We start from the raw sequence: 13,277 nt of genomic DNA, 5'->3' as shown, positions 1-13,277 counted from the left end.
GTGAATGAAAAATGTCCTAGCCTAGAATTATACTCAGTTAAATTAGCAATCAAGTGTAAAGGTAGAATAAACATAAGTTCTCAGATATGCAAGTCTCAAACAATTTATTTCCCATGTACTCATCAGAGACGATTGAAGAATACATGATATCTGGATTTTGCTTAAAATATTCCAGAAAAAAAACGAAAGTAGGAAAAGGAATAGATTAAACAATATTGGCAAAATGTTGATGATTCTTGAAACTGGGTGCATAAGAGATCTACTCTCTTTGCTTTTTCTTATGTTAGAAACTTTCCTTAATAAAAAACATAAAATGAAAATTTTGCCTCTTTCAGGATTTTTTTTAATTTTTATTTTTTTTTAATGTTTACAAACTGCATTTTGATTCGTTGTACACAAATGGGGTACAACTTTTCATTATTATGGTTGTAAACACCATTGAATAAAATTCCTCCTTCTTTAATGTTGTTATTGTTGTTATTATGTCTTATAGAAATATATTCTGTTTAGAAAAAAAACCTGAATCTGTGGTTGATGTTCAAAATGACAGAAAAATATACTGGCTAAAAATTGGTATAAGTTGGTCTTTTGTATCTCAAAGAACCCTGAAATACTAAGGAAGGAAAATGGTGCTTCTGAATAATAATGTAACTTAAAATAGAAGAATGGATTCCTAATGCAGGTTGAATATCCCTTATTCAAAATCCTTAGGACCAAAAGTGTTTTGAATTTAGGATTTATTAAAAAAAAAATGCTTTGCATGGTGGCACATGACTATAATCCCAGTATTGTGAGGCAGAGACAGAAGGATCACAAGTTTAAGGCCAACCAGGGCAACTTAGTGATACCCTGTCTCAAGATAAGTATAAAAGGGTTGGGGATATAGCTCAGTGGTAGAGCACCCCTGGGTTCAATCCCCAGAACGAATGAGTGAATGAATGAATGAATGAATGAATGAATGAATGAATAAATAAATAAATAATTGCATTTATATAATGAGATACCTTGGGAACGGAACCCAAGTATAAACATAGGAATCTTTTCCACTTCATGCACACCTTATCCACATAGCCTGAAGGTAATCTTATGAAATTATTTTAATGTGCCTGCATTTTGACTGTGACCCAGCACATGAGGTTAGGTATGGAACTTTCCAACTGCAGTGTCAGTCAGCGCTGAAAAGCTTTCAGATGGAACATTTCAGATTTTAGAGTTTTGGATTAGGGATGTTCGATCTGGAAGATGTTATTGTCTCAGTGTTGAAACACAACAACACATAGATGAAATGATACCTAGTTGATTAATGAATCTTGGAAAACTCTTTCTTCTATTTTCTAGAGGCCGTTTCTCTATAGTGAAAAAATGCATTCACAAAGCCACCCGCAAAGATGTCGCCGTGAAATTCGTGAGCAAAAAAATGAAGAAAAAGGAACAGGCTGCCCACGAGGCTGCCCTGCTTCAGCACCTGCAGCACCCACAGTACATCACTCTCCATGACACCTACGAGTCCCCCACATCCTACATCCTGATTTTGGAACTGTAAGTACAGGTGTTGTCTTTCTGGGTGCTCCCCAGCCGCTTGGGTTATTTATTGCTCACAATTAATGGAAAAGACAGTCATATTTTACACAGTGTTTTATGGTATGTGACACGCACTCATCCCTTCTTATATAAATGTTATTCACATTCTGTAGATTAGAAAATCAAGAATAAGAAAATGTCTTAAAACTAGCTCTTTAAAACTAGGAAGTGGAGAAACTGGGACCTTGAACCTATACATGTCTTACTATAGTTTTCTTTTTTCTGTTTTTAGTTTTATTCACATATCTTTTTATTGGTGCTTTATAATTATACATAATAGTGGGATTCGTATTCATATTCATACATGCACACAACATAACAGTATAATGTCGTCAATATCATTCCCCAATGTTCTCATGTTCCATCCATTTTCCTGCAAATAACTTAATTTCATTTTTCTTCATGGCTGACTGAAACTTGATTTTCTTTATCCATTCACCCATTGATAGACAAATTACAGTTCCATAATTTGCCTATTGTGACTTGTGTTGCTATAAACATGGATATGTATGTATTGCTATAGCATGATGATTTTAATTCTTTACAATTAATACCAAAGAGTGTTGTAGGTAGATCATAAGGTGGTTCCATTCCTAGTCTTTTGGGGAACCTTCATACTGATTTCCATAGTGGTTATACTCATTTACAATTCCACTAAAAGTGTAAAAATGTTCCTTTTCCTCACATCCTCTTCAGCATTTATTATTATTTGTATTCTTGATCGTTGCCTTTCTGAGTAAGATGAACCTTCAGTGTAGTTTTGATTGGCATTTCCCTAATTGCTAATAATGTTGAATATTTTTCATATATTTATTGTACTTCTTTTTTTTGAGAAGTGCCTGTTTAATTAATTTGCCCACTTCTTATTATTATTTTGTGCTGGTAAGTTTTTTTGAGTTTTTTACATGTTCTGGATATTTATCCTCTGTCAGAAGAGTAGCTAGCAAAGATTTTCCCCCATTCTGTAGGTTCTCTCTTCACATTGTTTTTTCCTTTGCTGTGCAGAAGCTTTTAAATTTGATGCCATCCCATTTATTAATTCTTTGTATTATTTACTGAGTTTCAGGAGTCCTGTTGAGGAAGTTGCTGCCTGCACCTATAGCTTGTGGTGTTGACCTATGTTTCCTTCTAGAAGTTGCGAAGTTCTAGTCTAATTCCTAGGTCTTTGGTCCATTTTGAGTTGAATTTTGTGCAGGGTGAGAAATACGGACCTTGTCTCAGTCTTCTTCATGTGGATAACCAGTTTTCTCAGCACCATTTGTTTAAAAGACTGTCTTTATTCCATGTGTCAAGGATCAGATGAGTTTATTTTATTTTTGATTGACACATAATGGTACATATTTATGGGGTACAATATAATATCCAATACACGTATTTATTATGTGAGATCAAATCAGGGTAATTAGCAGATTCATCACCTTAAACATTCATCATTTCTTTGTGGTAAGAACATTCAAAATTCTTTCTAGCTACCATCAACCTACTGTGCAAAAGGAACACCAGAACTTATTTCTCTAACTGAAACTTTGTATACATTTCTCACTCCAATTTTCATTTTCTTTTGATTTCGCTTTTGGTGTGGGCAGGAATTTAAGAAGAGCTTACTGACAGTGGGCCAGTTGACAGGAGCAAAACTGAAATGAAAGAGAGAAATTCGTACATCAGTCAACTGCCAGGGCATCCCCAGTCTCCTACCCAAGGAATGCCTTATAGGATGCAACTTGACTGTCAAAGATTTCATTCATTCTAGATTTTCTAGAGAATAAAGGTGAAAAGGTATATAGTTCTTGCCCTCAAGGAATTAAGTCTAATGATTAAGACCAAGAGATAAATGGAGGATTTCAATACAGCATGGTGAGTACCAGGAACCTTGCATTATAGAGACCTGTCATGAGAACATAGAAAGGTGTGTGGTTGAACTTGAGGTTCAGGAAAGATTTGTGGAGAGGCAGTGCCTGGGCTAAACTGAATTGTGGTGTGGCTGGGAGTCTCCCCTTTGCTATCAGAATGGCTGATAGAACTTTTCTCCACCAGGCACAACCAGATTCTGAGATTCTGATTCCTTAGTCCAGGCTGGAATATGGGCATCTCATTACTCCAAAGCTCTAAGGTTAAACTCATTGGCTGAGACTTCTGGGTTAGTTCTACTGTTAATTTCTTCCTTAATAGCTCCCAGAAGTTCAGGGGGGTGCAAGCCCACTGCTGTTCCATGCTATTCTTCCCATTCTTTTTTTTTTTTTTTTTTTTGCATATTAAGAATTCCTGTATTTAATAACATAACAGAGTAATACTACTAATATATAATTGTTTGAAGATTATATAAATTTATTTTTGTACATGTTGATTACTGAACAAATGTTCCTTATCAGTTCTAGCCCAAGTGTTGATACAGAAATTTAGAATCCTTCCCTCTACTGGTTCTATTCTTCTCAATACATGACTTCCAAGCTTATGAAGCTTGTGTATATCAAGCCAATGAAAAAGGAAGAAATAAGAGGAGATGCTCAAACTTTACATCTACCTTGAATAGGAGTTGATAAACTTCAATCCAAAAACGAATCATAGGTTAATACTTAAATACAACGAGGGGTGTGTACCTGCTTTCTAGCCACAACTCTATACTGTGGTATTCTTCCTATTCTTTCCCCACACCCAATAGGATCAAAGGAAGGCAAATGAGCCCTTCATCATTCTTATGCTCCTGTCTAGGAAATAGACTAGACCAAAGGAAGGGATTGAACTAGAAGAGAGAATGGAAACTTGGCCAGAGAGGTTTCAGTTGTGGTTGAAAGCAATTTCTGGTCCTGGAGCAAGCTCTTCTGCCTGGCCATTTCCTGCGAATGTGACTCTAACAGCCTAGGCACATTAAAAATTTCGGTTACTTTTTATGATAAAAGGGCACAGAGTACCTGGAAATAGCTACAAGTGCTACCAATCATGCTTAAATGCCCATTGTTTCACTTGATCCTTGCACAATCCTCATAACGAAATAGGCAGTATTATCTTCAGTGGTAACTGTTACTCCTCCTTTCTGATGGTGTTCTTCCAGGAAGCCAAACGCCCAGGGAGTTTAAATGATACCAGGGGGCAGGGAGCAGATCCAGGATCCAGATACAGGCATGACAGGCTGCACTATAAGGATTCAAAAAGGGATCAAGAATGCCAGGAACAAGCTTTGCCTATTTTCCATTTTCCCCAACTAAGAAACTGACAAATAAAAGTGGTTTGCAAAACATATATGGGACTGCTGTAGGCACTGGACTGTAATTAATCAGAATATTGCTGATGTCTTTCTTGGTTAAAATTTTATTTTGAAATCTAACTTCTAAAAGGAGTGTCCAACCTCTTTCGTGAAAAATCTTAACAGTCAAAGAAACAGTATTTCTTAAACAAAGGTTGTATTGTTTCTTCTCTGAAGTTCATCACATTTGTAACTATATTTAGTTCTGAACACTACACTTACTTTGGACTCTAATATATACATGTGTTACAATATTGGTCTTCATTTACAAATAAGAGATCTTAGAGTCTTCAAGTTTTGTACATGTTATTTTTCTGTTTCGTCACAAACTTTTCCTTTGCCTTTTCCTTCCCACTTTCAGGATGGATGATGGCCGGCTCTTAGACTACCTTATGAATCATGATGAGTTGATGGAGGAAAAAGTAGCTTTCTACATCCGAGACATCATGGAGGCTCTGCAGTACCTTCACAACTGCAGGGTTGCACATTTGGACATTAAGGTAAGAAGAAATAGCAACCCTGCCAGTGAAACCGCTGAGTGCAACTTACCAGTCATTACCTTGGAGGAATGCAAAATTGAATTCATTCATTTACTTAGATTAGAATCATGTGGCTATTAAACAGAAACTAGGTTTTCACGCAACTTAGTGCATTATTCATGAATGAATGAGAACACACAAGGACATCTGGGATGAGAGAAGGTAGGAAGCCTCAGCTTCCCAGTGTAGCTTTAAGGAAGGAAGCACAATGTCCCCTTCTCTGTCATGCTGCCCAAAAAGAAGCCTCTGTTTGGGTACTGTGGCACTGGTTGGGTACTGTGGCACATGCCTATAATCCCAGTGGCTCAGGAGGCTGAGGCAGGAGGATTGCAAGTTCAAAGCCAACCTTAGCAACTTTAGCAAGGCTCTGTCTCAAAATAAAAAAGGGTTGGGGATGTGGCTCAGTGGTTAAGTGCCCACTGGTTCAATCCCTGGTACAAAATACATAAATAAGTAAATAAATAAGTAAAAATAAAGCCTCTATTCTCCAAAAGAGTAATTTCTTTTTTTCTTGGTTCAATGCCAAAGTAAAGAGGGTGGTTAAGCAGATGTGATATTTGGGGTTGGGGCTGTAGTTCAGGCTGAGGCAGGAGGATCCCAGGTTCAAAGCCAACCTCAGCAACTTAGGCCCTAAGCAACTTGAGACCCTGTCTTAAATTTAAAAAATAAAAATTAGACTGGGGATGTGGGTCAGTGGCTAAGCACCCCTGGGTTCAATTTTATGTACCAAAACAAGCAAAGAAAACAGAGAACTTAACTTGCCTTCTCCTCTCCCTACCTTCCTGGATCTTTGCAGCCTGAAAACCTGCTCATTGACCTACGAATTCCAGTGCCTCGGGTGAAGCTCATTGACTTGGAAGATGCTGTCCAGATCTCAGGCCACTTCCACATCCACCACCTGCTGGGGAACCCTGAGTTTGCTGCCCCAGAAGTGATCCAAGGCATCCCGGTCTCCCTGGGCACAGACATCTGGAGCATTGGGGTTCTGACATATGTCATGCTGAGTGGGGTCTCCCCCTTCTTAGATGAGAGCAAAGAGGAGACATGTATCAATGTGTGCAGGGTGGACTTCAGCTTCCCCCATGAATACTTCTGTGGCGTGAGCAATGCCGCCAGAGATTTCATCAACGTAATCCTACAGGAAGACTTTCGGAGGCGACCCACAGCAGCCACTTGCCTGCAGCATCCCTGGCTGCAGCCCCACAATGGTAGCTACTCCAAGATCCCCCTGGACACCTCCCGCCTGGCATGCTTCATAGAACGCCGCAAGCACCAGAATGATGTGCGTCCTGTTCCCAATGTTAAGAGCTACATTGTCAACCGGGTGAACCAGGGGACATAGCCGTCTCCCAGCTCCGGAGGTTTCACATAAAAGTGCCATGTGAACCAAAGCAAGACTGAATGTGTCTGTAAATAATTCTGTTCGTGAATTCACCCCATGCAGTTCTCTGAATTGAGAGATGTCCTCTTAAATCTCATCAGTGGTTATTCAGGTCAATCATGGGTTATTTGAGCAGTGGTAAAAGTCACCCTAAATCCAGGACTTTCCAGAAGGTCATCCTGAAAAAAATAAAGATGCAAAGAGTTGTAGAGAGCATTAAAAGAAAGGGCAAGGAGAACAAGACTATTAGCAGTTATAAAATTTTAATTGTACATTCCAAAACCAGTGGTTAAGTGGGCAAACCTTAAGCTCAGAACGAGAGTGTTACAGGTTTCTGACTTTGCTGAAAATTTACACAAAAAAAATTCTATTTAACAGAGATGTCATATATGTCAACTATTCTGGTTTAGATGACTTAGATATAGTTTCTTAATAGGATACATATACACATACAAAGTAGATCACTTCAGGTTTCAGAGTTTTATAATATAGTTATATATGAAATCAATCATAAGTAACTTTAAGTGCTCCAGTTAAGACAGTAATTTATTTAATGAAGCATTACATTGTTTTGACTAAGCACAATTAGATGACAAGTTTTTTAGAGCATTTTATAAATCTTGTATAGAAATCTTTTACCAGAACCTGTGCATTAAGAGAAAGCAATGTTACCCTTTTGCAATCTGTGAGTGAGAAGATTTTTTTTCTCTCAATCATGGGTTATTTGATTAAGATAGGTTCTGTATACGAAATACTACCCCTGAATTTACTGGCGGCTGAGAGTTCACCTGGCAGGAAAGCCTACCAGGAAACAAGCCCAAATCCAGTAAGAGTTGTGGGGTTATTTTTATGTCTACACCTGGCTTGAAATAGGTAAACAAATACCACAGGTTCATACAAAAGGGCAAATAGAAACCTTTCCTACAGTTTCAATGAACAAGGTACCAATACTTTCTGATTTCTTCTACAGCTATAGAATACAATCTTCAGAAAGTTGGCTTGTTTTATTTCTAACCCCTTCGGAAGCTAAGGGGTGCTTACCAAAAGGAGGCAGCCATACAAGCCTTTTAAAGGCCTGGTCCTAAGTCCTTTATGAAGCCATGGAGCAAAATGTGATACATCACCTGAACAGAGCATTGAGTTTTAACTGAGATTGCAATACCTATCACCACCTAGCCACCAATACTTCTCTGGACTAAAAGGACTAATTGTATTTTGAGGCCAATGCTGCTTTCTGGTGTATAGTCTCCATACAAGATTACTAACTGCCCTTTTTCCCTCTGAGGGGAAAACAATTAAACCTGGGCGTTTCATGGTTTTTGCTTTTGTTTGTTTGGGGGGAGGCGGAGTTTTTGTTTCTCGTGTTTGTACATGATCCACTCTTTGTTTTCTGGAATGTGTTTTGAAAATTTCTTTTATGCAAATAACATTCTAAAAAAATGTAATTCAAGTGTTTGTTCAAATCAGGTTAAATGGCATTGCTTCTCTCCTATGAATGGGATTGAGAAAATTAAAATCATGCCACACCAAAGTGCGAGCAATTAGGTTTGTGGATCAATACAACCACAAATCTAATTAGATGAGAAGGAAATGGTGGAAACTAAGCCTGAACTTTAATCTATAAACACACTTACTCCCAAGTGGAAATGTCGAATTAAAAATACTCATCGTTCTTTTCCATTCGTTTCAAAGTCAGCTTACTCATCCACACTCCACCTCATACCATTCAAGATTATAGACTTAAAAATTAGTAGAAAGTACAAGCAATAAGGCTAGATAGCACTTAATATTTTGGGGATTAACCAAACATATGGACACAGACTCTGACTGTCTAGTTTCCTAGTTTTCAAATGGCCCTGGGTCGCCAAGCCTCACCCCTCAGAGCTCTCCAACCCTTCCCAGACTTCACTGAAGCTGTTGTGTACAAACAGATCCCATACGATACAATATTTTAAAGTTTAAAATATGTTTACTAAAAGCCATTTTAGTAAATATGTCCTCATTATGGGATGTAGCATTAAAGAGGGAAGCCTGGTCCATAGAGATTATCATGGGATAGATTGCAGGCTCTGAGCGTTTCAAATATCCATAAAATGTGGCTTGGTTGGTTCTTTCCACTGTGTCTGACCTGAATAAACAGCTTCCTCCCGAGAGTCATTTAGAGTTGTTAGGACAACCTGAGTTTCTGCTGGAGAAGGGAAGGGTCTAGGACTCAGGTGCTCAGACTGCTACCTGCGGGTAATATTGAAATCCTGTGGCAGGGCAGGGCGGGTGGTCAACAGAATTAACATTGTTAGACAAAGCTTTCATATTCACTTTTACATCGGAGCTGGGATTATCCAGATGTGGGCTGCATGGAATCTGTCCCTAAGAATATATATTGGGTAGGACAGGAAAGGAGGGACATAGAAATGAAAAGTAGAGTGACTTTGTTAACTGGAGCCAAAGTACAATCATTAGAATAGAATGAACTTAACAGAGGCCCTAAGAGAAAGGGAGCATATTTTATATAGTTTGATAACTGAAGAAAACTGATAGGGAGGCTCCCTATCTGTAAAGCTCCTGGTTCCTCCCAGCAGAGATAAAATGGTCTTGTTTCAAGAATTCTCTATAGCAACCTGAAAATAAGACAACCCAGAAGATGAGCTGGGAAATATAGTTTAGGTTGCTCTGTGGGCAACAGAGGCAGAGGAGGAAGGATCAGGGACCACTCTCTTGTACCTGTTTTGGCAGAGAGATTTATCACTTGGTAGCAGAGCAGAAAGAAGAGAAAATAGTTCACTTCTACTATAATCATGGTAGTGCTTAGTAGGAATGAACGTCCAACAAAAAATGAGAAAAACAAATGTTGGTGGAAGTCACAGGTGTCTTGCTTGGCTTACATCATGCATAGGGTTTAGAGCATTTTGTTTTATGTTGTAGGGGTGGGATGCAGAATGAAGGAAAAGATCAGGGACAACCCATGGTCACTTGTAAGAAGTATAATAATTTCCTACGTCTTTTACATTTGTTTCAAATTAAATAGATTTTTATCCACTTACAGCTGAATGTGGTAAAAATTTTTAAGAAAAAAAAACAATTGTAATGTTAGAGGTATCCTTCAGGTCTCTCCCAGCCATAAACAATCTAAGGGGGAGTGAAGGAGGCAGAGGAGAAATCTGGCTTCGCTGCTTTGTGGTCCACAAAGCTTTTATAAATAGTAGTGCCTTTCAGAGGGGGAGGATGGGAGATGAAGAAGTTCATTGCATTTAGATTTACTGATATTGCAGTATTTTTCTTTATTTTTAAAGTATGAAAACACCTGAATATAGGATGAGACCAGGAATTCTTGAGTTTCAATCTCAGCTATTCCAGATTCATCCTTTCTTACAGAAAGCCTTTGTTTTTTTCTGCCCCAAATGTACCCATTGGTAAAATGGGAGTTAGGGGGGAAGGAGAGAGAACAAATCTCTTACGAATGTTGAGAAAATAAATATAGTTGGAACATCTATAAAAAACTTTGATTTTTTTAAAGTGCTACACACTGCCAGTGCTAAGAGTTTTATTGATAGTAACTTTGAACATTCCAGGTTTTCAATATTCATGTCTTTAGATACCATTTACAAAGTTGTGAGATTAAATCCTGTGAATTGCTTTTAATTGGAAGCACTAGGTGCTCTTTGTCTAAATGTGATTTGGTCTTACCTTATAGTTTTAATCATTTAAGAGCCTGTCTACAGAAAAGGGTTAGGAGAGCTGATGAAGTCTTATGTCCACAAACAGTTTTCTCCAGTATTTCTCATGGGAGACGTGAAGAGTAAGATGCCCTCTAAAGCTACTGTTACCTTCTCAAATTTTATGCTCTGGAAGAATGGACAGAAAAGAACCTAATCAGCCACTTTCCTCACTGGAAGGGCAGAAGTAAGAATAGAATATCTCCCTATAACACAATTCATTTCTTTAGAGTCTCAAAAGAATACATTAGAAGAGGAAAGTTAAATGCATGGGTGTAGAAATGAATTGGACTGTGGGTCCTTGGAGGGAACTTTGGATCTATTTTTCAGATGGTCAGGTTTTTTCAGGAGTAGCATATTTGTTATTCCCAAGCCTCCATGATTTAATTCCCATGAGTAAATCATTACTTTTTTCTTGTTTATGTGGAAGAGCGTGGAAATTTAGTTTTGTGAGAATATGAGGAAGCAAATATGATTATAAATGAAATGGTGGTTATTTCTGTGTATTAACTAAAAATCCGTCCCATGCTTTTGATAGAGGAGGAAATATTTTGAACATAAAGGGTCTCTTAGTAGGGCAAAAGTGCAAACTCCCCACGTCCTTATTCTGGGTAGTCCATGAATTGTACTGGATGAGTTTTGAGGAATGTAGACCTTATTCCTTTCTCTCCTGGGTAGCATCCCTGTGGAGTTTGGGTTTGGCAATCACACCTTATGAATTTTCAATAAATTTATTTGTAAAACTGCATCATATTTCTTTGCTATTTAAAATATAGGGATCTTTTGAGAAAGAATGGTTAGACCCAGGATAGGCTGAGAAAGACAGAACTAAAATGTGGTCCATCAAGACAAAGGAAGCTACTTGGTTAATATTTATTTTCTAAAAACAATGTCTCACAAATGTTTCATTAATTCTAGAGGGGTAAAAAGGGCTGAGATTTGTCAATAGCACTAGATGTTTTTCATTTGAAATATTATTCACACAGAAAATCCATACAGATAGAGTAGAATATAGAAAAATCACAAGGCCATAATTTTAATGAAAGGCATTTCTTCCTTGTTTCATTATATATAAAGGTTAGAGGAGAGGAAACAAAACAATCACTCTAAGACAACATTTCGACTTTAAGGGATGTTTATAGATAATCTGAAATTAATACTCACAGGGTGTTATGTTTTCCCATCAACCTGTTTAAGAAATTCTAAAATGTTGTTGGAGTTATTTAATTTTTATTAAGAAGAGCAAAATAACAGTTTAGTCAGATAACTTATTTCAGATAGTGAGGTTGACTGAGAACAGGAGGTGTGCTGAACAAGTGCAAATAGCAATTGTTGAAATGTCAACTCCTGGGGTTTAATTTAACCAAGTGAATTTGCTAGCCAGGGGATAGCCAGCAATAGGAGTTCCATCAATACCTGAGTTCCATCAAGAACTGAAACCACTTTTTGGAGTATTATGGAGACTGTTACCATGACCTCAAAGACTGTGGCTATGAATTTGAAATGAACAAAGTATATACATCTTCTCTTAATAACTTAAGCCATATCTATCATCTCTGTTTTTGATTTTTTTTTTACCCTGGTGCTTTTACTTCTGTTTCAGCCAAACTTCAGCCTACTCTATGGGGAAGGTGAGTAAAACTCATGGTAGGACAAATATGAAGACTCTTAATCATACTCTTGAGAATGAGATCCTATTCAGAGAACAGTGATTAAAATGCAAACTGTTGGAAAATATAGATATATGTACATCTGTACATGTATATAGTGTATAATATGTATGTATATGTTATTGCTCATATGCAGAAATCTATCCATTTGCAGACAGCCCAGGCGGGTCAGTTTTTCTATTGGAAAACCATTTCGGGCCATTCAAAACCATGAGGCTAATTCGTGGAGACAAATTCTACTCATGTGGGAATTCATTTGCTGTCTTTTGAAGTCCACAAAGCCAAAGTAACAAAGTGTGATACGTAGTGGGACCATCATTCAGTCTGTTCTGTTTCCCTGGAGTCAGATATATCTTTGCAGTTGAATTATTATTAGTGGGTTTGCAAACTGCATTGGCACCTTTTGGTTTTGAGTGGCCCCTTCCCCCAAAATCTTTTGAGAATTTGCAGTGGGCTTCTCTGGCCATTCAGATAAAGGGCCTTATCCATAAGTGGACAGGTTTCCCCATAGGGATCATTACACATATACATATAAGAACATACTTCCATCAGGCTTGTAACAATTGATTTTAAATCACTCCACAGTATTGATAAATAGCTCTATATTTTCAAGGTGCAGAAGAATTCCACAGCCTTAATTATTTCAGTGTCTTGCTGGTCTGCCTTAAGTGTATCTTCTGGGTTTTTGGTTGTTTAATTTTTTTTAAATTTTCTGCAGTTGTTCATTTTGTATGCACACAATGTCGTTTTGTAAAGGTAGGTTGTAAATATTTTATTTGTAAGTCAAAATCACTCATGTGTAATGTTGTAAAGTGATGACCTGCTGTCTTGTTATTATTACTATGGTAAATGTTATAAGTTATGGATGAAACTTCAAATGTACATCTCACATGTTATGCATTCCTATAAATATACTATACTAAAGATACTATTTCTGGTGGTCTTTTCCCTCCCTAATTAAAGCCTCTGTTCAAAGAAAATTTTTCTATCCCTTTGACAACCTGAAAATATCACAATATTATTTTGCCCAGCTTTTAGAAAGATAATTTTGTGCCCTACAGAAGTATTCTAAGGCATTTGCTATCCCAAAATGCCAAAGCCGCCTCAGGTTACTGTTAATGCCATTCTGGTGTTCCATGTTGTTTAGAAAGT

The 13,277-nt window shown here is 37.5% G+C and overlaps 1 protein-coding gene across 6 annotated transcripts in view; it reads left to right on the top strand.

Moving 5' to 3' along the window:
• The window catches only part of Kalrn (kalirin RhoGEF kinase), a 636,539-nt gene extending 623,513 nt beyond the window's left edge, over nt 1–13,026 (top strand). For all 6 annotated transcript variants that reach the window (XM_047563083.1, XM_047563086.1, XM_047563085.1 and 3 more), the window contains 3 exons: nt 1,339–1,539; nt 5,184–5,322; nt 6,158–13,026. In XM_047563083.1, the coding sequence (XP_047419039.1) occupies nt 1,339–1,539; nt 5,184–5,322; nt 6,158–6,703 (886 nt within the window). In that variant the 3' untranslated portion in view covers nt 6,704–13,026. The remainder of the gene's footprint in view (nt 1–1,338; nt 1,540–5,183; nt 5,323–6,157) is intronic.
• The last annotated feature ends 251 nt before the right edge of the window (nt 13,027–13,277 follow it).

Source organism: Sciurus carolinensis, chromosome 9 (genome assembly GCF_902686445.1).
Source record: "Sciurus carolinensis chromosome 9, mSciCar1.2, whole genome shotgun sequence".
Taxonomy (NCBI): domain Eukaryota; kingdom Metazoa; phylum Chordata; class Mammalia; order Rodentia; family Sciuridae; genus Sciurus; species Sciurus carolinensis.
The sequence above is the reverse complement of the archived record's forward strand: the minus strand, read 5'-3'. Positions and strand labels throughout refer to the sequence as shown.